The 21,460-nt window shown below is 43.0% G+C and overlaps 1 protein-coding gene across 2 annotated transcripts in view; it reads left to right on the top strand.

Moving 5' to 3' along the window:
* The first annotated feature begins 997 nt into the window (after positions 1–997).
* The window catches only part of uhrf1bp1l (UHRF1 binding protein 1 like), an 85,919-nt gene continuing 65,456 nt past the window's right edge, over positions 998–21,460 (top strand). The window contains exon 1 of one of the 2 annotated variants that reach the window (XM_033039701.1): positions 998–1,411. In XM_033039701.1, coding sequence (XP_032895592.1) covers positions 1,368–1,411 — 44 coding nt within the window. In that variant the 5' untranslated portion in view covers positions 998–1,367. The remainder of the gene's footprint in view (positions 1,412–21,460) is intronic. The other variant, XM_033039700.1, reaches the window with a different exon arrangement.

The raw sequence follows: 21,460 nt of genomic DNA, 5'->3' as shown, positions 1-21,460 counted from the left end.
ATGAAAGACTGGGCTTGTATTCACTGGAATTTTGGATGAGAGGGTATCTTATTTATTTATTTATTTTTTTTAAAAAAATTAAATTTATAGAGCACTTTAAAAACAAACATAGTTGCAACAAAGTGCTGTACATCACTAATCATTGACAAAAAAGTTAATACACACCAATAATAACAGCTAAAAGATGGAGTAAGTAAAGATATTCAAATTAAAGAAATATTAAAAACACTACAAGCAGGAGCAGTCTCATGCATGGTCAAAAGCCAGGGAGTATAAATGTGTTTTAATCTTATAGAAACATATAAAATTCATAAATAATTGGACAGGTTAGACGCAGGAAAAATGTTCCCGGGTGGTGGTCACACATTAAGAATAGAGGGTAGGCCATTTAGGACTGGTTCACCCAGAGTTGTGAATCGGTGGAATTCTGCCACATAGGGCAGTGGAGACCAATTCACTGGTTTTCAAGAGAGAGTTAGATTTAGCTCTTAGGGTTAAAGGAATCAAGGGATATGGGGAAAAAGCAGGAACGAGGTACTGATTTTAGATGATCAGCCATGATCATATTTAATGGCTCGAAGGGCCGAATGGCCTACTCCTGCGCCTATTTTTCTATGTTTCTAAGGTTTGGGGTCGGGACCTTTCTTCAGACCGATTCTGTTGTCAACCCAAGCCCTGCTCTGCCTCAAACATCTCGCTCTGATTGGTGCTAAGCGTTGCCCTGCGGGCCTCCTTCTGCGGGAGGCCCGTTAGCCATGGCCAGAAGCGATTGGTGATTCGATTTGCTCCGCTAACCTCGCTGCGGCTGACGTTGCTCAGGCCCCACTCGGATTGCCGCTACTCTCCGCCCCGCTATAATTTACTCCACGATAGGATCTTTGATTTGCTCCGCCGGCCTCCTGACCTCTATCATCTTTGCTCCTGACTGGTGCTCTCTCTGCCCCGCTGTGATTGGCGCTGATCGTTGCCCCGCAGGCCCAGCCAAAGGTCATAGAGCGGAGCCCAGCTTTGATTTGCGCCACCGTTTTCCCCGCACGCCTCCCCCTGACTGCCGCTGCGCGTCGCTCTTGCCCCGCATTGATTATTGATCGTTGCCCCTCAGGCCTCGTTATGATTTGCGCCGCCATTTGCCTCGCCCTGGCCGCCGCTGCTGCTCGTTGCTCTCTGCCCCGCACTGACTGGTGCGCGTTGCCCCGCACGCCTCGCTCTGACCCGCACTGCTCGCTCACAGCTATGGACGCGGCTCGGCAGTGAGGTGAGGTGAGGTGGCCGGCGAGCCCGAAGGAAGAGTCCGCCAGATGCCACATCGCACTGGGCCGCCTGACATGGAAGCGGCGTTGTTGATCTCTTCCTGAGGGGCGTGAGTGATGGCGGGGCTCATCAAGAAGCAGATCCTGAAGCACTTGTCCAGGTGAGCGGCGAGGCTTGTGTGGGAGGGGAGCGAGTGGCTCTGCCAGGGAGGACCATGTCGTTCGCGGGCCCGCCGCCGCCTGACCTCCTGTCCGGAGAGTTCGGGCGGTTGCGGCCACCTTTCGCCTCTCCCTCCACCATCGCCTAACGCCCGCATAGACCCATCCCGGCGCCGACCGACTTTTAGTTACTGCTGTGGGAAGGAACTGCACATGCTGATTATACACTAAGTTGCTGCCGCTGGCTGCCTTCATGCTGAGGAAACCTGAGCTGTGCTCTAACATCTAATTATTGTGGGATTCACCCACCCAGGCTCTGGCCACCGTGGGAATAACGGCGAAAACAGAGCGGATGTCGCTGGCAGTCAGATTTCAACCAGAGGGAAGGAGGAAATGACAATGTTTCCTTGGTAGACATAAAATGCTGAAGTAACTCAGCGGGACAGACAGCATTTCTGTATTCTCAGGCAGCATTTCTCCGGAGATGCTGCCTGTCCCGCTGAGTTACTTCAGCATCTTATGTCTATCTTCGGTGCAAACCAGCATCTGCAGCTCCTTCCTACACAAGATGTAATTGGTGTTTGTTTTGAACTGACAGTGGAGAACGGAACGGGAGTAGAGAAAAGTTTCCCGTCTCATTCCGAATTGAAATGTGATTTCTTCTAACTTGTACTTGCATTGCATGCTTTCAGCTGTTTTGCGATGTGAGCATTGCGGTTAGAAATTGAATTAATGGAGCAAATGACACAATGTTGTGTTACATGTTTGCTAATGACACGTTGGGACAGGGTGGAGACGTCTGTTCGGTTCAGATTTTCCAGCTCTGGGTTGCCAAAGACAATCATCAGAGAAATAAAAACGGCAATTAATTTTATCATCGTGACGGTGCCATTCATAACTAAAACCGAGGAAGTAGATACTGTAACCTCAAATCGAGACTTTTGATCATACATTGAAAATTAGTTTTTCAGTTGAGTGCTACTGAAAGGAGTCGATATTACTGGGTTTCAAAGCTGCAAAATACACAGTTCATGATAATTTTGATTTGAAACAGAATTGTCAGAATTGTCAGAATATGATAGGGCAAAGGCTAACGGATTGCTTTTCAGTACAATCATGTATAATTTGTATGCATTCTCATGTGCTGTCCTTCTGTCTTCCTCTTGTGGTTTTGTGACATGTAGGACCAAACCCACTAAAATGTTGTGCTTTTAATCTGCATCCGGTGATAGTGGTTGGAAATGTGATTAATGTTCACAAATGACCCAAGAAGCAGATAATGCTGCAGTGATTAAAAAGTTAAAGAACACCTTTATTTCATTTTGTTTGTATCATAAATGGCTGGCTTGGTCAGCACTTGGAAAACTAAATGTAGCTGTGTACTTTCTTCCGATCCTCTTTTGTACAAAATTTCATTTGTGTTCAATGGTCATATCTATCTTATCACTTGTTGTAATCATTACAAATTAAAATAAACAATTTCAGGTGTTAAAATAGAGATTAAGTTGATGATACAGCAAAAAGTATTGCCCTCTACAAATCTAGCTGAGCTGTTTTGGCTGTAATACCAACATTTACATGACAAAGTGGAAGATCACATTCATCACATTAAAAAAAAAAAGCAAAGAACCAATCCAATACTATTCTTATCGAGCGAAACTCAATATCAACAAAATGAAAGTATTTTTGCATTGTAAATCTCTGGTCCAAACATACATTCCAAATTTCAAAGTTAAATAGCTGATTCTTGATATGCTGCATTGTGTTAGGCATAACTTTAGGAATCCCGTTAAAAGAGAAGGAGAAGGTTACATCAGAAGTGTCAGTGATGCAGTTGAATAAAGGGGACTATGAAGGCATGAGAGAGGAGCTGGCCAAGGTAGACTGGAAAGGGATCCTAGCAGGAATGACGGTTGAACAGCAATGGCAGGAATTTCTGGGCATAATCCGGAAGACGCAAGATCATTTCATTCCAAAAAGGAAGAAAGATTCTAAGGGGAGTAGGAGGCAACTGTGGCTGCAAGAGAAGTTAGGAATAGAATAAAACTAAAAGAAAAGATGTATAACACAGCAAAGAGTAGCTGGAAGCCAGAGGATTGGGAAACTTTCATAGGACAACAGAAGGAAACAAAACGGGCAATACAGGCTGAAAAGATGACGTCCGAGGGGAAGCTGGCCAGGAATATAAAGAAGGATAGTAAAAGCTTATTTAGATATGTTAAGGGAAAAAGAATAGCAAAGTCAAATGTGGGTCCCTTGAAGGCAGACACGGGTGAAAGTATTATGGGGAATGGGTCCTTTTCAGAATGGCAGGCAGTGGCGAGTGGAGTGCCGCAAGGCTCGGTGTTGGGGCTGCAACTGTTTATCATATATATTAATGATTTGGAAGAGGGAATTAGGAGCAACACTAGCAAGTTTGCGGATGACACAAAGCTGGGTGGCAGTGTGAACTGTGAAGAGGATGTTTGGAGGTTGCAGGGTGACCTGGACAGGTTGAGTGAGTGGGCAGATGCAGTATATAATAGATAAATGTGAGGTTATCCACTTTGGCGGCAAAAACAAGGGGGCAGATTATTATCTTAATGGGGTTAGGTTAGGTAAGGGGGAGGTGCAGCGAGGTCTGGGTGTCCTTGTACACCAGTCACTGAAAGTTGGCGTGCAGGTACAGAAGACAGTGAAGAAAGCTAATGGAATGTTGGCCTTCATAACAATAGGATTTCAGTATAGGAGCAAAGAGGTTCTTCTGCAGTTGTATAGGGCTCTGATAAGACCACATCTGGACTATTGTGTACAGTTTTGGTCTCCTAATTTGAGGAAGGACATCGTTGTGATTGAGGCAGTGCAGCGTAGGTTCACGAGATTGATCCCCAGGATGGCGGGACTGTCATATGAGGAATTGGAAAAACTAGGCTTGTATTCACTGGAGTTTAGAAAGATGAGGGGGATCTTATAGAAACATAAAATTATAAAAATCTGGATAAGTTAGATGGAGGAAAAATGTTCCCAATGTTGGGCGAGTCCAGAACCAGGGCCACAGTCTTAGAATAAAGGGGAGTCCATTTAAGACTGAGGTGAGAAAAAACGTTTTCACCCAGAGAGTTGTGAATTTGTGGAATTCCCTGCCACTGAGGGCAGTGGAGGCCAAATCACTGGATGGATTTAAGAGAGAGTTAGATAGAGCTCTAGGAGCTAGTGGAATCAAGGGATATGGGGAGAAGGCATGCATGGGTTATTGATTGGGGACCATCAGCCATGATCACAATGAATGGCGGTGCTTGTTCGAAGGGCCGAATGGCCTCCTCCTGCACCTATTTTCTATGTCCATGTTTTTATGTAAGTTGCTGGAAATCATTGATAGGTAAGAATCTTTCCTATGATCCTTGCTATAACTTGCTTAAAGAAAGGGGTGCAATAAAAGTAGAAATGCTGGAAATCAAACACAGCATTTATGGAAAATGTGAGCTACTAATTTAGGCCATTGACGTTTTTATTAAAAAAACTAGTTGTGGTTAATGTAGGCCAATCATCTTAGATGCAGAGCATGGTTTGGCTATTTCTTGGGCAGCGCATCTGGTAAACCATCTTCCACTGATTCATCAGTGGTTTCCTCTGCATCATGAGATCAGAAATCAAAGCAGTGAAACTCAGAAAATTAAATAATCCATCAACATCTCCAAGGAGTTATGCTGTCTTGGGAAAGCAGCCAACATAATCAAAGATCTTTCCCTCACCCTGTCAGTCATTTCTTCTTCTCTGTGCGGAATCTTCTTCTCCGATCGGAATCGGGCAGAAGGAGCAGAAACTTGAAAGTGCACACCTCTAGACACAGGAACAGGTTCTTTCCTTCTGTTATCATCAGGTTCCTGAATGGTCCTTCCATAAGCTAGGCCAAAGTTCGATTCTTGCCCACCTCATTGCCGAAATTAGACTTTGTCTCTGGAACTGTTGCACTATAATGCTGAGAGCTACTTTCTGCACACTGTGTCTTTCCCTGTGAGGAAACATATTGGCATTTTGTGGAAAATTAATGGTATAGGAAAAATAAGAATATACAGGTCTTTTTAATCAGACGAACTGGGGTGTTGCAGATGCTAGGCTCATTATATATTGACAATTTGAATGAAAAGCCAGAATATCTTATGCAAAGCCAGATGGGAAAGTAAGAAGACATTGAAGGACAAAAGATAAACATGCTATGTGAGTGGCAAAAAATAATCTAATGTCAGGAAATATTAGAGCACACATTTGGGTAAGAATAGGAATAGGTAATATTTTATATAGTGGGAGAATGATTAAATTGCCTTTTGCTCACTTGACTGAGTGCAGGACCAAGTATACTTAAAATATTTGACCAAGGACAAAAAAAAAATCTGTTTCCTGGACATCCCACTCAGAACAAGTTTGTTTTGTGCATTGTCCACAGGATGCATCGAATCAACTTGTGACAACTTCCTTGACTCCCTCAGTAGTGACCTTACTGTGAAGGAGAATGAAAGCCATAAGTATCCCTCTCTGTAACACATTCTCCCGACTTAAAAATGTATCACTATTTCCACCATCTCACAGGATCAAAATCTTATACCTCCTGCCAAGGACCCATGGGAAGCAGCTTTACACAGACTAAGTCACAGCTCTGCCTTCTCAAGGACAATTTCGGTTGGGTAATAAAAGCCGCCTTGCCAGTGACACCACATACTTTTAATGAATACATTAAAGAATGAAATACCTGTAATTGTTACAAAGTAATCTCAGGAAGAATGTGTTGAATTCTATCTACCCTACACAAGTCTTCAAATCACTTGTATCAATTCTTACCTGATATGTTTCCTCATCATAAAAGGATGCAGAACTGACCTACTATGGAGACTGACGGCTGAACATTTTGTTCATAATTAGTCTGATCTTAAGAGCTGCCAAATTAGATTAGTTTGAATCACATTAGGCTGGGGGGAATAGCAGTGCACATAGTTAGCATTTTGCCATTTGAAATGAACTTTATAACCAACTTTAATGACAGCAGCTGCAAGTTTCCTGGTGAATGTGTTGGAAACGTTGCTGTAGAGAAATTTTGATATAAAGTGGTATTTGGATTTCAGTACAAACAAATGTGAGTTCATCCACTTTGGCCATGAATGTTAGGTTAGACTACTTTCTGAATGGTAAATGACTATAGATACAGCAGAGGTCCGTGTATCTTTTAAAGTATTATAGATAGATATAGAAAATAATTTTAAAGACTGCTGCAATGTTGGTCCTGCTCTTTGGAGTAGAATAATACAAAGCAGAAGAAGTTAAGCTACCAATCTGCAGTACCCTATCCTGCGAGAGATGATGGATGTGGAGGGAGTAAGGAAAGATTTTCAACAGTTAGACGATTATTTGAAGTTTTCAAAATGAATATAAATGATTTCTAATGATTTATCAGGTGATAGTCAAAAAATGATGACACCATCTCCTGCATATTGCAATTGGTCATTCATTTATTTTCTTGTGTTAAATCTGGGATTGTTTTTTTATATTAACTACAAAAACAGATCAGAGCATAGATGGGTGTGTGGAGTTAGATTCACTTGTGATCAAACTGAATGATAGAACCATATGAAAGAAGTAAATATCTGGTTCCTGACAATATACTGATGTAGAAAATTGCAAAGTATAGAAGTACCAAATGGAATCTGAATGAATTGTTGTGATGGAAATCTTGCATGTAGGCATTGCTCCAGGAAAGCATGGTACTATGTTAAAGCTGCTCTATGTCCTCCAGTAACATTTGCACAAAGGAAGATTACCAGCTGAATCAGTGCATGCAACCAGAATTCTTGGATCTGTCCATGGATGAAGAAGAAAATTCTTGGTTTTAAAAAGCTGAACTGATTCAGCTGCTCAAGATTGTTTAATTTTTACCTTGGGTCAATGCTTGCCTCCCAAACCAGAAGTTTAAAAGTGCATATGTAGACACGAGGAACTGCAGATGCTGCTTTTCAAAAGACACACAATGCTGCAGTAACGTAACAGGTCAGGCAGCATCTCTGGGGAACATGGGATAGGCAACGTTGTCGGTCAGGACTCTGAAGAAGTCTGAGTTCTTCCAGCACATTGTCTTTTGTTTATAAGTGCAAGCTTGGTGTAGGATCTGAATATAAAATCTAGGTTTCAAGTACAGTATATTATGCAATGTTTACATTACATTTGTAGTAAATGTCAGTAGAAAGTCTGTACTATGGAGTTATTGTCATTCCATGAAACAGCGTCCCTGGCTACATGTTCAGGTAGCCAGAGCAAATCCTCCAGCATTACATGCAGTATAACATTATCCAAAACATAAGATGCATCATTCACCTTGTATCTTAAAACTGATCACCTGGTCTTAACTATCCTATTCTTGTTTTGGAGATTTTCCTTTGCATTTGCTGGTTAGGATGATTGCCCATCTAATAAAACAGATGTTAATTATTTAACAAAATAATTAATTGACTGTGAGTAACGTAAAGACATTCTGAAGTTAAAGTTGTACCACATAAAGAGTGAAAACATTAACTTATATTTGTGCATGAAAGGTTCTGTAAATTGCTTTCTTGTATTGTGTAAATGACAAGCAAAACTGAACATGTAAACAGATTTATACAGCTCTTAACAAAGCAACAAGTCAGGAAGCTGCACAGGCCTGTGTACACTAAATACTTAACATAGTGTAATCTGAATGCTGGCAGCAACTAGACTAGACCTTCATGTTCATAACTAGACCTTCATGGACCATCCTGGAAAATTGGTTGGTGTTGGTTTGATTTGAGCTTTCGGAGTGCTAATTTTCTCTCTGCGATTGTATACCCAATAGTATGACATGTATATGGATCATGTGAGACTGCCTAATGCAGGCGGGTTGCTTTGCTGTTTAGTTTGAACAGCTTTCTACAGTTATTGTGTGATATTTCCCAGAAATTATTATAATATAGATATTATAAATTCAGTATAACTGAACAGCAAATGTAAGGAAATGGCATGTTTATTGCATTTAAAAGTAATTGATTGGTCATTTGACCTGACACGTAATGCAATTTGAATGCACCACATAAATTATTGCTTTGGCTATTCATTATTAATTGGATGGTTTTTATGTTGAGAGAAGCTGTATAGAGTGATAAGAGGGTGAACTTTATTCACTCGAGACTTGAATAGCACCCAATTTTATCCTGACTGAAATTTGATTCTTCAAGAAAGCCTAGCCAAACTAAGTGAAATTATCCAACTATTGGGCAGTTTACTGTTCTGGATGTCAGATGTGGGAGGTCATGGAGTCTGAGTGCTCTCCAGACGTCCACATCTGCGCCAGGTGCGTCGAGATGGGGCTCCTAAGGGACCGCGTTAGGAACCTGGAGCAGCAACTCGATGACCTCTGTCTGCTCAGGGAGAGCGAGGAGGTCATAGAAAGGAGTTACAGGGAGGTGGTCACTCCAAGACCACGGGAGACAGAAAACTGGGTCACAGTTAGGAAGGGCAATGGGCAGAGGCAGGGACTGGTGAGTACCCCGGTGGCTGTACACCTTGAAAATAAGTACTCGTGTTTGAGTAAGGGTGGGGGAGACAGCCTACCTGGGGGCAGCGACAGCGGCCGGGCCTCTGGCACAGAGACCGGTCCTGTTGCTCAGAAGGGTAAGGAAAAGAAGAGGAGGGCAATTGTAATAGGGGACTCTATAGTCAGGGGGTCGGATAGGCGATTCTGTGGACGCAGACAGGAGTCCCGGATGGTAGTTTGCCTCCCTGGTGCCAGGGTCAGGGATGTGTCTGAACGTGTCCAAGAAATCCTGAAATGGGAGGGAGAGGAGCCTGAGGTTGTGGTGCATATAGGTACCAACGACATAGGTAAAAAAAGAGAAGAGGTCCTGAAAGAAGAATTTAGGGAGTTAGGTAGAGAGTTAAGGAGAAGGACTGGAAAGGTAACAATCTCCGGATTACTGCCTGTGCCACGCGACAGTGAGAGTAGGAATGGAGCGAGGTGGAGGATAAATGCGTGGATGAGAGACTGGTGCAGTGGGTATGGATTCAAGTTTCTGGATCATTGGGACCTATTTTGGGGAAGGTGCGACCTGTACAGAAAGGACGGGTTGCACTTGAACTCAAGAGGGACCAATATCCTGGCGGGGAGATTTGCAAAGGCTACTGGGGAGACTTTAAACTAGTATGGTTGGGGGGAGGGACTCAAATTGGGAAAGCTAGCAGTCAGTGTGTGAAGCAGGGGGCAGAGAATGGTAGCACTCTGACCCAAAATGTAGGGGAGAGAGAAGAAAAATAAAATAATCAGAGAATAAGAGAGGGTGGGTTTCTTAAATGTTTATATTTTAATGCTAAGAGCATTGTAAGAAAAGTGGATGAACTTAGAGCCTGGATTGACACCTGGAAGTATGATGTTGTGGCGATCAGTGAAACATGGTTGCAGGAGGGCTGTGATTGGAAACTAAATATTCCAGGATTTCATTGCTTCAGGTGTGATAGAATTGGAGGGGCAAGAGGTGGAGGTGTTGCATTGCTTATCAGGGAAGATATTACAGCAGTGCTTTGGCAGGATAGATTAGAGGGCTCGTCTAGGGAGGCTATTTGGGTGGAACTGAGAAATGGGAAAGGGGTAGCAACACTTATAGGGGTGTATTATAGACCGCCAAATGGGGAGCGAGAATTGGAAGAGCAAATATGTAAGGAGATTGCAGATATTAGTAGTAAGCACAAGGTAGTGATTGTGGGAGATTTCAATTTTCCACACATAGACTGGGAAACACATTCTGTAAATGGGCTGGATGGGTTGGAGTTTGTAAAATGTGTGCAGGATAGTTTTTTGCAACAATACATAGAAGTACCTACTAGAGAAGGGGCGGTACTGGACCTCCTGTTAGGAAATGAGATGGGTCAGGTGGCAGAGGTATGCGTTGGGGAACAGTTCGGGTCCAGTGATCACAATACCATTAGTTTCAATATAATTATGGAGAGGGACAAAACTGGACCAAGGGTTGAGATTTTTGATTGGAGAAAGGCTAACTTTGAGGAGATGCGAAAGGATTTAAAAGGAGTAAATTGGGACAGTTTGTTTTATGGGAAAGATGTGGAAGAGAAATGGAGTACATTTAAAGGTGAAATTTTAAGAGTACAGAATCTTTATGTCCCTGTTCGGTTGAAAGGAAATCGTAAAAATTGTAAAGAGCCATGGTTTTCAAGGGAATTTGGACACTTGGTTCGGAAAAAGAGGGAGATCTACAATAATTATAGGCAGCATGGAGTAAATGAAGTGCTTGAGGAGTATAAAGAATGTAAAAAGAATCTTAAGAAAGAAATTAGAAAAGCTAAAAGAAGATATGAGGTTGCTTTGGCAAGTAAGGTAAAAGTAAATCCGAAGGGTTTCTACCGCTATATTAATAGCAAAAGGATAACGAGGGATAAAATTGGTCCATTAGAGAGTCAGAGTGGCCAACTATCTGCAGAGCCAAAAGAGATGGGGGAGATATTGAACAGTTTCTTTTCTTCGGTATTCACCAAGGAGAAGGATATTGAATTATGTGAGGTAAGGGAAACAAGTAGAGTAGCTATGGAAACTATGAGGATCAAAGAAGAGGAAGTACTGACACTTTTGAGAAATATAAAAGTGGATAAGTCTCCAGGTCCGGACAGGATATTCCCTAGGACATTGAGGGAAGTTAGTGTAGAAATAGCAGGGGCTATGGCAGAAATATTTTGTCATTAGAAACGGGAATAGTGCAGGAGGATTGGCGTACTGCGCATGTTCCATTGTTTAAAAAGGGGTCTAAGAGTAAACCTAGCAATTATAGACCTGTTAGTTTGACGTCAGTGGTGGGCAAATTAATGGAAAGAATACTTAGAGATAATATATATAAGCATCTGGATAAACAGGGTCTGATTAGGAACAGTCAACATGGATTTGTGCCTGGAAGGTCATGTTTAACTAATCTTCTTGAATTTTTTGAAGATGTTACTCGGGAAATTGATGAGGGTAAAGCAGTGGATGTTGTGTATATGGACTTCAGTAAGGCCTTTGACAAGGTTCCTCATGGAAGGTTGGTTAAGAAGGTTCAATGGTTGGGTATTAATGGTGGAATAGCAAGATGGATTCAACAGTGGCTGAATGGGAGATGCCAGAGAGTAATGGTGGATGGTTGTTTGTCAGGTTGGAGGCCAGTGACGAGTGGGGTGCCACAGGGATCTGTGTTGGGTCCACTGTTGTTTGTCATGTACATCAATGATCTGGACGATGGCGTGGTAAATTGGATTAGTAAGTATGCAGATGATACTAAGATAGGTGGGGTTGCGGGTAATGAAGTAGAGTTTCAAAGTCTACAGAGAGATTTATGCCAGTTGGAAGAGTGGGCTGAAAGATGGCAGATGGAGTTTAATGCTGATAAGTGTGAGGTGCTACATCTTGGCAGGACAAATCAAAATAGGACGTACATGGTAAATGGTAGGGAATTGAAGAATGTAGGTGAACAGAGGGATCTGGGAATAACTGTGCACAGTTCCCTGAAAGTGGAATCTCATGTAGATAGGGTGGTAAAGAAAGCTTTTGGTGTGCTGGCCTTTATAAATCAGAGCATTGAGTATAGAAGTTGGGATGTATTGTTAAAATTGTACAAGGCATTGGTGAGGCCAATTCTGGAGTATGGTGTACAATTTTGGTCGCCTAATTATAGGAAGGATGTCAACAAAATAGAGAGAGTACAGAGGAGATTTACTAGAATGTTGCCTGGGTTTCAGCAACTAAGTTACAGAGAAAGGTTGAACAAGTTAGGGCTTTATTCTTTGGAGCGCAGAAGGTTAAGGGGGGACTTGATAGAGGTTTTTAAAATGATGAGAGGGATAGACAGAGTTGACGTGGAAAAGCTTTTCCCACTGAGAGTAGGGAAGATTCAAACAAGGGGACATGACTTGAGAATTAAGGGACTGAAGTTTAGGGGTAACATGAGGGGGAACTTCTTTACTCAGAGAGTGGTAGCTGTGTGGAATGAGCTTCCAGTGAAGGTGGTGGAGGCAGGTTCGTTTTTATCATTTAAAAATAAATTGGATAGTTATATGGATGGGAAAGGAATGGAGGGTTATGGTCTGAGCGCAGGTATATGGGACTAGGGGAGATTATGTGTTCGGCACGGACTAGAAGGGTCGAGATGGCCTGTTTCCGTGCTGTAAATTGTTATATGGTTATTATATGGTTATTGGAAGTTAATTACCATTTGCATGTAAGTAAAACAGAAATTCTCCAAATTCTCCAAAAACAACTGGGATTACTTTCAAAATCTTATCTCTATATGAGGAGTCATAATTGGTTATTTGATTACCTTTTTATTGCTGGGAATCTTTTTACTTATGGTTTTCCCACTTGGAAGAGGACATCTGTTAAAGGAAAAGGTTACATTGTATAAAAAATCAAATTTCACAATGTCAATCTCAAACAATTTGTACGATTTCATTTGAATTTGGAGAGGGACTCGGATATTTTACATCATAGGGTAACTTTAGATGTTTGCATTCGAAAGATGAGATAGCTGAGAGCCTGGCAGAGGCACATGGTTGCATGTAATGTGCTGAAACCTATACACAGTGTACAGTTTCAAACATTGAATCTATCTTATGTTATCTTTGGTATTTATATCTTGAGTCAGTAGAGCAGTTGCTTAACTTGCCTGTCTTTTAGATCATAACCCCCATTAACCATATTCAAAGTGTGGGCTGCATTGAAGGGGCTTGATTTTCAGCTGTGATGTTGAATAGAGATCTTGGTCTCCTACTTAGGTGAATGATAAAGTGCCTGTGCAATTATTTGATGAAGATTATAACATTTTGTGTATTTGGGTCACGCCGAGACTCCCTCCATAATCAATGCTTTGTTTGTGTAAATAGACTGTTCTGTTTGCCAATTAAACAAAAATCAGTTCAGTATGTATTTTGGGTAAGGGTTCTATCTACTTCTCTGGCAGCTCATTCCAGAAAAAAACACGCTCTGTGTGGTGGGGAAACAATTACCTTTTAAATTTCTCTCCCCCCCCCCCTCCTCACCATAAAACAGCTCTCTAATTCTAGACTCTCCTGCTCTGAGGAAACTATTATGACAATCTATCCTGTCTATGCCCTTTCGCGGTGGCACCGCGAGCAGCAGCCTCGCCAGCAGCTGTTCGTCCTTTCGACTATTTTTTGTTTTTAGTATGTCAAAAGTGTGTTTTAGTGTGGGGGGGATGGGGGCGGGGAAGGGGGACACTTTTTTAGTCACTTACCTCGGTGGAATGCGACCTTTCTCCTAGTCGCATTTTCGCCCTCCCTCGCGGCATAACAACTTGGATTGGTGCGGCCTCTCCCGGAGTCGGGCTTGGTGCTGTAGCAGCGGGCGCAGCGCGGACTTTCCATCATGGAGCAGGGTGATCCCTTGCCGGGGATCGCCAGAAGAAGTGCTCCGATCGCTGGCCCGCGGACTATAACATCCTGAAGTCGCGGTCTGCGGAGCTTCTAGCATGCTTGGACTTTCCATCACAGAGTCTGGGATCCCTTGCCGGGGATCGCCGGAGAACAGCTCCGACCGCCAGCCTGCGGCCAATAACATCGTGAAGCCGCGGTCTCCGGTAGGAAGCGGCCGATTTGTGTCCATCTTTCCAGACGTCGGAGTTTCGGGCATCCCGACGAGAGGGCCGGTACATTGGGCCGTCCGTTGTGGAGACTGCAGAGGGTTCATGACCCCGACTACGGATGAACAAAGGAGGAGGACTGACTGAAGGTTATTGCCTTCCACCACAGTGAAGAATGTTGATTCCACTGTGGTGGATGTTCATGTTGTACTCTATTGTGTATTGTGCTCTTTTTAATTGTGTGGCTGCATGGTATGTCAAATTCCACTGTACCTTAATTGGTGCATGTGGCAATAAATGTGAACTTGAACTTGAACTAAGGACACGTCATTTTACTACTTTCCAGGGATTATGAACACAGACTATCCAGTCTCATAACTATAGGCCTTCAATCCAGGTAACGTCCTTCTTGCTGCCACATCCTTCTTGTAATGTGGTGACCCGAACTGTAAAAAAAACCCTCCAAATGTGGTCTAAACAATCATTTGCAGAGCATGATGTCCTATATCTTGTGCTTTCGGCATTGTCCTATGCCTCGTCCTATGAAGGCACATACAGCAAATGCGGCCTTCACTATTCTATCTATCTGTATTGCCATTTTCAGTGAGCTATGGACTTGTACTTTAAGGTCCCTCCATGTCAAAGCTAAAGTCCTTTTCTATTACCCTGAACTACCAGAATTTGACTGACCAAAATGTGTTGCCTCACACTTGGCTGGATTAAATTCTATATGCCGCCACTCTGTCAAACTTTGTAACTGACCTGTGTCCTGTTGTATCGTTCAACTACCTTATCCATATGACTCCACCAACACCTGCGAATGTACTAATCAGACCATGTACGTTCTCATCCAAGTCATTTTTGTATATTGTAAACAACGAAGGCCCCAGTTCCAATCTCTACAGTGCACCATTCGCTTCCGACTTTCAGTTAGAAAAACATCCACCCACTACTACTCTCTGCCTAAGAACTAACTTTGTATCCAGTCTGCTAACATAATTTGGTTTTGTTGTGCCTCTAATCTCCTGGGCCAGCCTACGATGTTGGACATTGTCGAAAGCTTCACTGGTTCATGTAAACCACGATTACGGTGCTGCTTTCATAAATTTTCTCGGTTGCCCTTTTCTGCTTGTTGTTGGGTATCCGTCAAAGTAATAATGAAAAAGCAAGGCACGAAATCCAACCTCAAGCTAATGAAGATGGGTGTTGATGGCTTTTTGGCATGCTACAACTGCCAATTCCATTCTGCTGAATAACAGCAAATTTGAGCTTTTCTGTCTTGCATATTGAATAAAATCTCCACTGGTCTCTGCAAATCTGTTTGCAGTTTATTCGTGGCCATTCTCTTGTTAATGTTCAACCAGGTATGTTACTAAAATGGTAGAGCACGTTGTATGAACATTGATATAATGCTCAACATTTCTTTATCATGGAAATTATACCCAATTAAAAAAGGAAAAAGAAAAAAAAGAATAAATTACAGGTTCTAAATTACAAACATGAATTCTTCGATCATTATTACTTTTGATGTTTGGTACTCCTAGAATTGTGAGGAATCAACCCATAAATAGAGATTGTAAGAAAGATAATGCAGAATCTTGGAGGACTTGTAATTTTCATATGCTGGACAAATAAAGTTGGTTGTAATAGCAGGAGGTTGTGTTCATGGGGTGATTTTGAGACTGGTTACTCACTGTGGTGTGTTGTGGAATCTACCTTGGAATAAACTCATCATTTTTTTTGTAAAAGGATCAGATAAGATGATCTATCATTCATGGGCATCAATAATATTAGCACCCTAGAATAGTAAGGTGACTTGCCTCTGACTAATGACCAGTTGCACCAACATCCATGGGAATGAAGTACTTTGAGAGGACGGTTGTGGCTCATATCATCTTCTACCGTAGCAAGGACCTGGACACACTACATTCTGCATTGGACCACTTGTTTTTTGTCTAGCTTGTGTTTATCAACTACAGCTTAGTATTCAATACCATATTTGCCTACAAACTTGTTATCAAACTCGTGGAACTGGGTCTCTGCTCATCACTATAGATCTGGATCTTCAAAGTGCTGATTGGCAGACCACATTCAGCATGGATTAGCAACAACACTTCCGCCTCCAAAATCCAGCAAAGCTGCACAGTCACTTCCTTTTTCACTCTATTCCAGTGGCTGTGTGGCCAGATGCTGTAGCAACACCTTTTTAAAATTCGCCAACGATACCACCATTGATGCATGAATAATAGGCAATGATGAGTCAGAGTACGAGGAAGATTGAACACCCAATTAAATGGTGCCAGTTCAACAACTGTGCTCTCATTGTAGTAAAGACCACATAGCTGGGTGTTGCCTTTAAAAGGGGAATGTCCTGATTCCATGTATATGATGTAATTGACGGGTTGGCTGTGTAGAGAATCAACTGCTTCAAGCTCCTAGGCATGCATACCCCTGAAGATCTGTCCTGGTTATAACACTTTGATGCAGTCATAAAGAACGGCCATCAACCCCACTACTTCCTCAGAAGATGGAGGACATTTAGTCTGCCAACGAATACTCTTGAATGTGTACAGGTGTATGGTAGACACCATATTGACTGGTTGCATCACGGTCTGGCTCGGCAATTTGAATGCTCAGTAATGGAGGAGATTAAAGAGCAGACGTACAGGGTCATGAAACCAACTTTTGCTTCTTGAAGGTCAGCATCTATATTTACCATAACCTTTTAACTACAAATGGCTGACCTTTTGTATTGCATTTTATCCAGTTAAAGAAGTTGGTGTTAGATAGAGGACCTCTGCTGTTTGAGATATATCTAAATGACAAAAATATTGGTTAGCAAGTTTCAAGGTTTCAAGGTCAGTTTCTTGTCACATGTAGCAATTAAGGTACAGTGAAATTCGAATTACCATAGCCATACATTGGCTAAGCAGCTCCCTCGCTCTTTAACCTCATTCAAATGGGCAGAGGACGGGTTTCGCTACCTCGGCGTCTTTATCACAACACCCTTATCTGATATGTTCCACACAAACTTTCTGCCTCTGGTTGAGAAAGCCGAAAGAGATTTTGACCGCTGGTCAGTTTTACCGCTATCCCTCGTTGGCCGGATAAATCTGGTCAAGATGGTCGTCCTACCCAAATTCCTGTATCTTTTCCAGCACGTCCCTATACTTATCACTAAATCTTTTTTTGATAAATTAGAAAGGACAATATCTAAATTTGTACGGGGTAGCAAACCGGCTAGAATCCGAAAGGCGATACTGCAGTCTCCTAAGAGTGACGGCGGTTTGGCACTTCCTGACTTTAGGCGATACTATTGGGCAGCTAACTTGCAAAAATTCCTGTATTGGATGAATGATGATTGCGACCACCTACCGACCTGGGTACACATGGAAAAGGCGAGTTCACGTCTCTCGTTGCGGTCTGTCCTATGCTCCCAACTCCCCCTTCCTATAACATCTGTGGGTGCAGGCCCAATTGCGTCCCTCTCGCTCAAGATATGGAGTCAACTCAGGAAAAACTTTGGTTTACAAGGCCCTTCCATCTTGACCCCACTGCTTAAAAATCACATCTTTAAACCAAGTACAGACCACGCATTCAAAACCTGGCACAGCAACGGTATCAGTAGTATCAAAAACCTATACAAGGATGGCATATTTTCATCCTTTGTGGAGCTCTCGTCCAACTATAGCCTCCCAAACTCCCACCTTTTTCGTTTTTTCCAGATTAGGGATTTTGTGAAGAAGACATTCCCCCATTTCCCAAATCGCCCCCCAGAAACCCTGACCAATACCATCTTAGCTCTAGATCCCAACCGGAAGAAATGCATCTCTGTTTTGTATAACTTGTTAAGGTCGGTTATATTGAAACCTCATACCTCATTAAAAGCTGCGTGGGAGGGTGAGCTGAATACGAAACTAACAGACCAGCAATGGGACTCTGCCTTGGATTTGATCCATTCTTCCTCCATATGTGCCCGTCATGGGCCTAATCCAATGCAAAGTCCTTCACAAAGTCCACTCCACAAATGCAAGATTATCTAGAATTTACCCCGCTGTTAGGGACACCTGCAACAGATGTAATCAATCTCCTGCCAACCATAGCCATATGTTTTGGTCTTGCCCTAAGCTAGCAGCCTTTTGGAGGAGTGCTTTCGACTTGATAAGCAGAGCCTACGGCCAGACTATTCCTCCAAACCCACAGTCAGCCATTTTCGGTACCCCTCCCAACACCAACTGTTGCGGTGAAACGGGTCCTAGCTTTTACAACCTTGTTAGCCCGGAGACTGATCTTGCTTAACTGGAGGCTCACCTGTCCCCCGACACACGCCCGCTGGATTAAGGTGGTGCTTTACAATTTAAAGCTTGAAAAACTTAGGTTCTCTCTCAAAGGTTCTACCAAGACATTCCTAGATACATGGAACCCTTTCTTGGAACTTGTTAACTCTCTCAACTTGTCCCCGGACTCAGAAGAGGACTGAGTGCTCTCCACCATTGTTCTGCTCTACTGCAGCTGCTCTCCCCTTAACCCCCCCCCCCCCCCCTTCCCCACACTTATTTATTTAATTACTTACTTATTTACTGTTATTAGTGACCCCCTTTTTTTAATTTTTTTTTAGTACTTTTTGTTTCGTTTATCTTACCATATTTGTGTGGATGTGTACGCATGTGAGTGTTGTTTGTCCCCGTTTGGTTCCGACCTGATTCGGGTGGGTTGAAGGTGGGTAAGGGCTTTGAGGGTCGCTTACATACTGTTGCACAATTATGCCTTGACTGTCACTGTCTGTTATCATTGTATGTATGCAAATTACTGTGAAATTCAAATAAAAAGATTTAAATCACCATAACCATACTTAAAAAAAAAAAAAAGCAACAAGACACACAACCACATAAAAGTTAACATAAACATCCACCACAGCGGATACCCCACGTTCCTCATTGTGATTGAAGACAATAAACTCTAATCTTCTTCCTCTTTTATTCTCCCGCGGTCGGGGCAGTTGAACCATCCGCAGTCGGGGTGCTCGAAGCTCCCCGCAACCGGTGGTCTAAGCCCCCGTGTTGGGTCAATCGAAGCTCCCATGTTGGGTCGATCGAAGCTCCCGCATTGGGGCAGTCGAAGCTTCTGCGGCTTGGAGTTACCAAAGGCGGTCTCTTACCAGAGACCGCGGGTGGAGCCCCAAAGTCGACCCCTGACAGGGATCGCATGCTCCGTGATGTTAAGTCCGCAGGCTCCGGCGGTTGAGCTTTCGAAGTCGGTCTCCAGCAAAGGCCACCAACTCCTTGATGTTAGGCTGCAGTACAGATGAAGATACGATACGGAAAAATTGCATCTCTGTTGAGTTAAGAGATTAGAAAAAGTTTCCCCCAACTACCCCCTTCCCCCCCACATAAAACATGCTAAAGAATACTAAAAACCATACATTTAACACATCCAACCAAACAACAAAGAAGGAAGGAACGGACAGACTGTTGGCGAGGCAGCCATTGCTGGTGCCACCTGGTTTTCAGATGATACAAAGATTTCAGGGGTCGTGGACTATGAGGAAGGCTGTCAAAATGTACAGTGGGATATAGATAAGTTGTGGAAATTGGCAGAGCAATGGCAGATGGTGTTTAATCCAAGCAAGCGTGAGATTTTGCATTTTAGGAGGTCAAATATAAGGGGAAAATGTGCAATTAATGGCATGACCATTGACAGCATTAGGGGATCTGGGGTCCAACTTGATAACTCCCTGAAAGTGGCACCACAGATGGGTAAAGTAGTAAAGAACACACGTGGTTTGCTTGCCATCATTGATCAGTTGTATCGAGTATAAGAGTCAGGAGGTCGTAATGCAGCATTATATGACTTTGGTTATGCACATTGGTAGTATTGTGTGCAGTTCTGCTCGCACCATTACAGGAAGGATGCAGAGGCATTAGAAAGAGTGCAGAGGAGGTTTACCAGACTGATACCTAGATTAGGAGGCATTAACTAAAGGGAGAGATTGGACAGACTTGGGCTGTTTTTTCTGGAATGCCTGAGGTTGCAGGGAGTCTTATTAGGCGTATATAGAATTATGAGGCATAAACAGTGTAGACTTTCAGAATCTTTATCCCAGGATAGAAAAATCAAATAGTAGAGGGCATAGCTTTATGGTGAGAGGGGAAAAGTTTAAAAGAGAAGTGCAGGACAATTTTTGTTTTACACTGAGGATGGTGAGTGTCTGGAATGTGCAGCCAGTCATTCGTTGTGGTTGAGGCAGATATGATAGTGGCTTTTAAGACATTTTTGGATGGGCATAAAGATATGAAGGGAATGGAGCGATATGGATTATGTGCAGACAAATAACAGTCTGTCTGGGCATTGTTTGGCACTGTCATTGCGGGCTGAAGAGCCTGTTGCTTTGCTGTACTGCTTTATGTTCTGTGTTGAGTGTGAGTAAATGAGCAGTAAGGTTATTGAATGCAAGGTCCCCCCACCCCTCAATCTCTACCCCCCCTCCCTCTCCCTCTCTACCCCCCTCCCTCTCTACCCCCCCCCCCTCTCCACCCCCCTTCTTTAGCCACGCCTGCGCAGTTGGGGATTATGCGTGAGTGGATAGGGCGGGGGTTGGGGTAAAAGGAGCAAATTAATAATATTAATATAATATCAAGCGGGGTGTTAATGTGTGTGAGGGGTGGTTAGTATGTGTGTGTGTGTGTGTGTGTGTGATGTCGAAGACCGCGCCCCCCCCCCCCCCCCCGCAACCGCGCGTTGAGGGGACGGGACCCATCGGGTCCCCTTTGGTCTCGTTTTTTTTTTTAAATGGGTATGATTGAGGAATGATGTAGTGAGGAAACAGTAAGCATTTAAAACAAACATTTATGAAATATCACTGGTAAAATTAATGGAACTAGATTGACCGATCCTCGGATCTGAACAGTTGGTATTTTTACAGACATCTTCAACCTTTCATTACTATGGTCCGAGGTTCCCATCTGATTTAAAATGACATCAGTAGTACCTGTACCAAGAAGAGTAAAGTGACATGCCTCAGTAACTACTAACTGGTGGCATTAATGTCTGTGGTGTTCAGTCAAAGGGGAGCCAAATGTAATATTTTGATGTTTAATGACTTGGAATTCTAGGAGGGAAATAAGCTGTATATTGTTATAGAACATAGAAATGCAAAATTATTACTAGTACAGGTGCACAACCTTTTATCCGAAATTCCAGAAACCGAAAAGCTCCGAAAACCGGACATTTTTTCCAGGATGTCGTCTGCACACCAAAGCTCGCGTTTGGCGCCAAACCTGACCCGAAACGTCCCACGGTCAACCCAGGTCTGTACTACTGTAGCGGCTGCCTCCTCCCCGGAGACCGGGGAGACACTTAAACATCTGTAAATCATTGCTTAAATGTTAGTCAGTTAGTTTGGAGGGCTTTTATGTGAAGGGGGGGGGGGGGAGGTGGTGAAGG

Source organism: Amblyraja radiata, chromosome 21, assembly GCF_010909765.2.
Source record: "Amblyraja radiata isolate CabotCenter1 chromosome 21, sAmbRad1.1.pri, whole genome shotgun sequence".
Classification (NCBI taxonomy): Eukaryota; Metazoa; Chordata; class Chondrichthyes; order Rajiformes; family Rajidae; genus Amblyraja; species Amblyraja radiata.
This window is presented reverse-complemented; position numbering and strand designations above follow the sequence as displayed.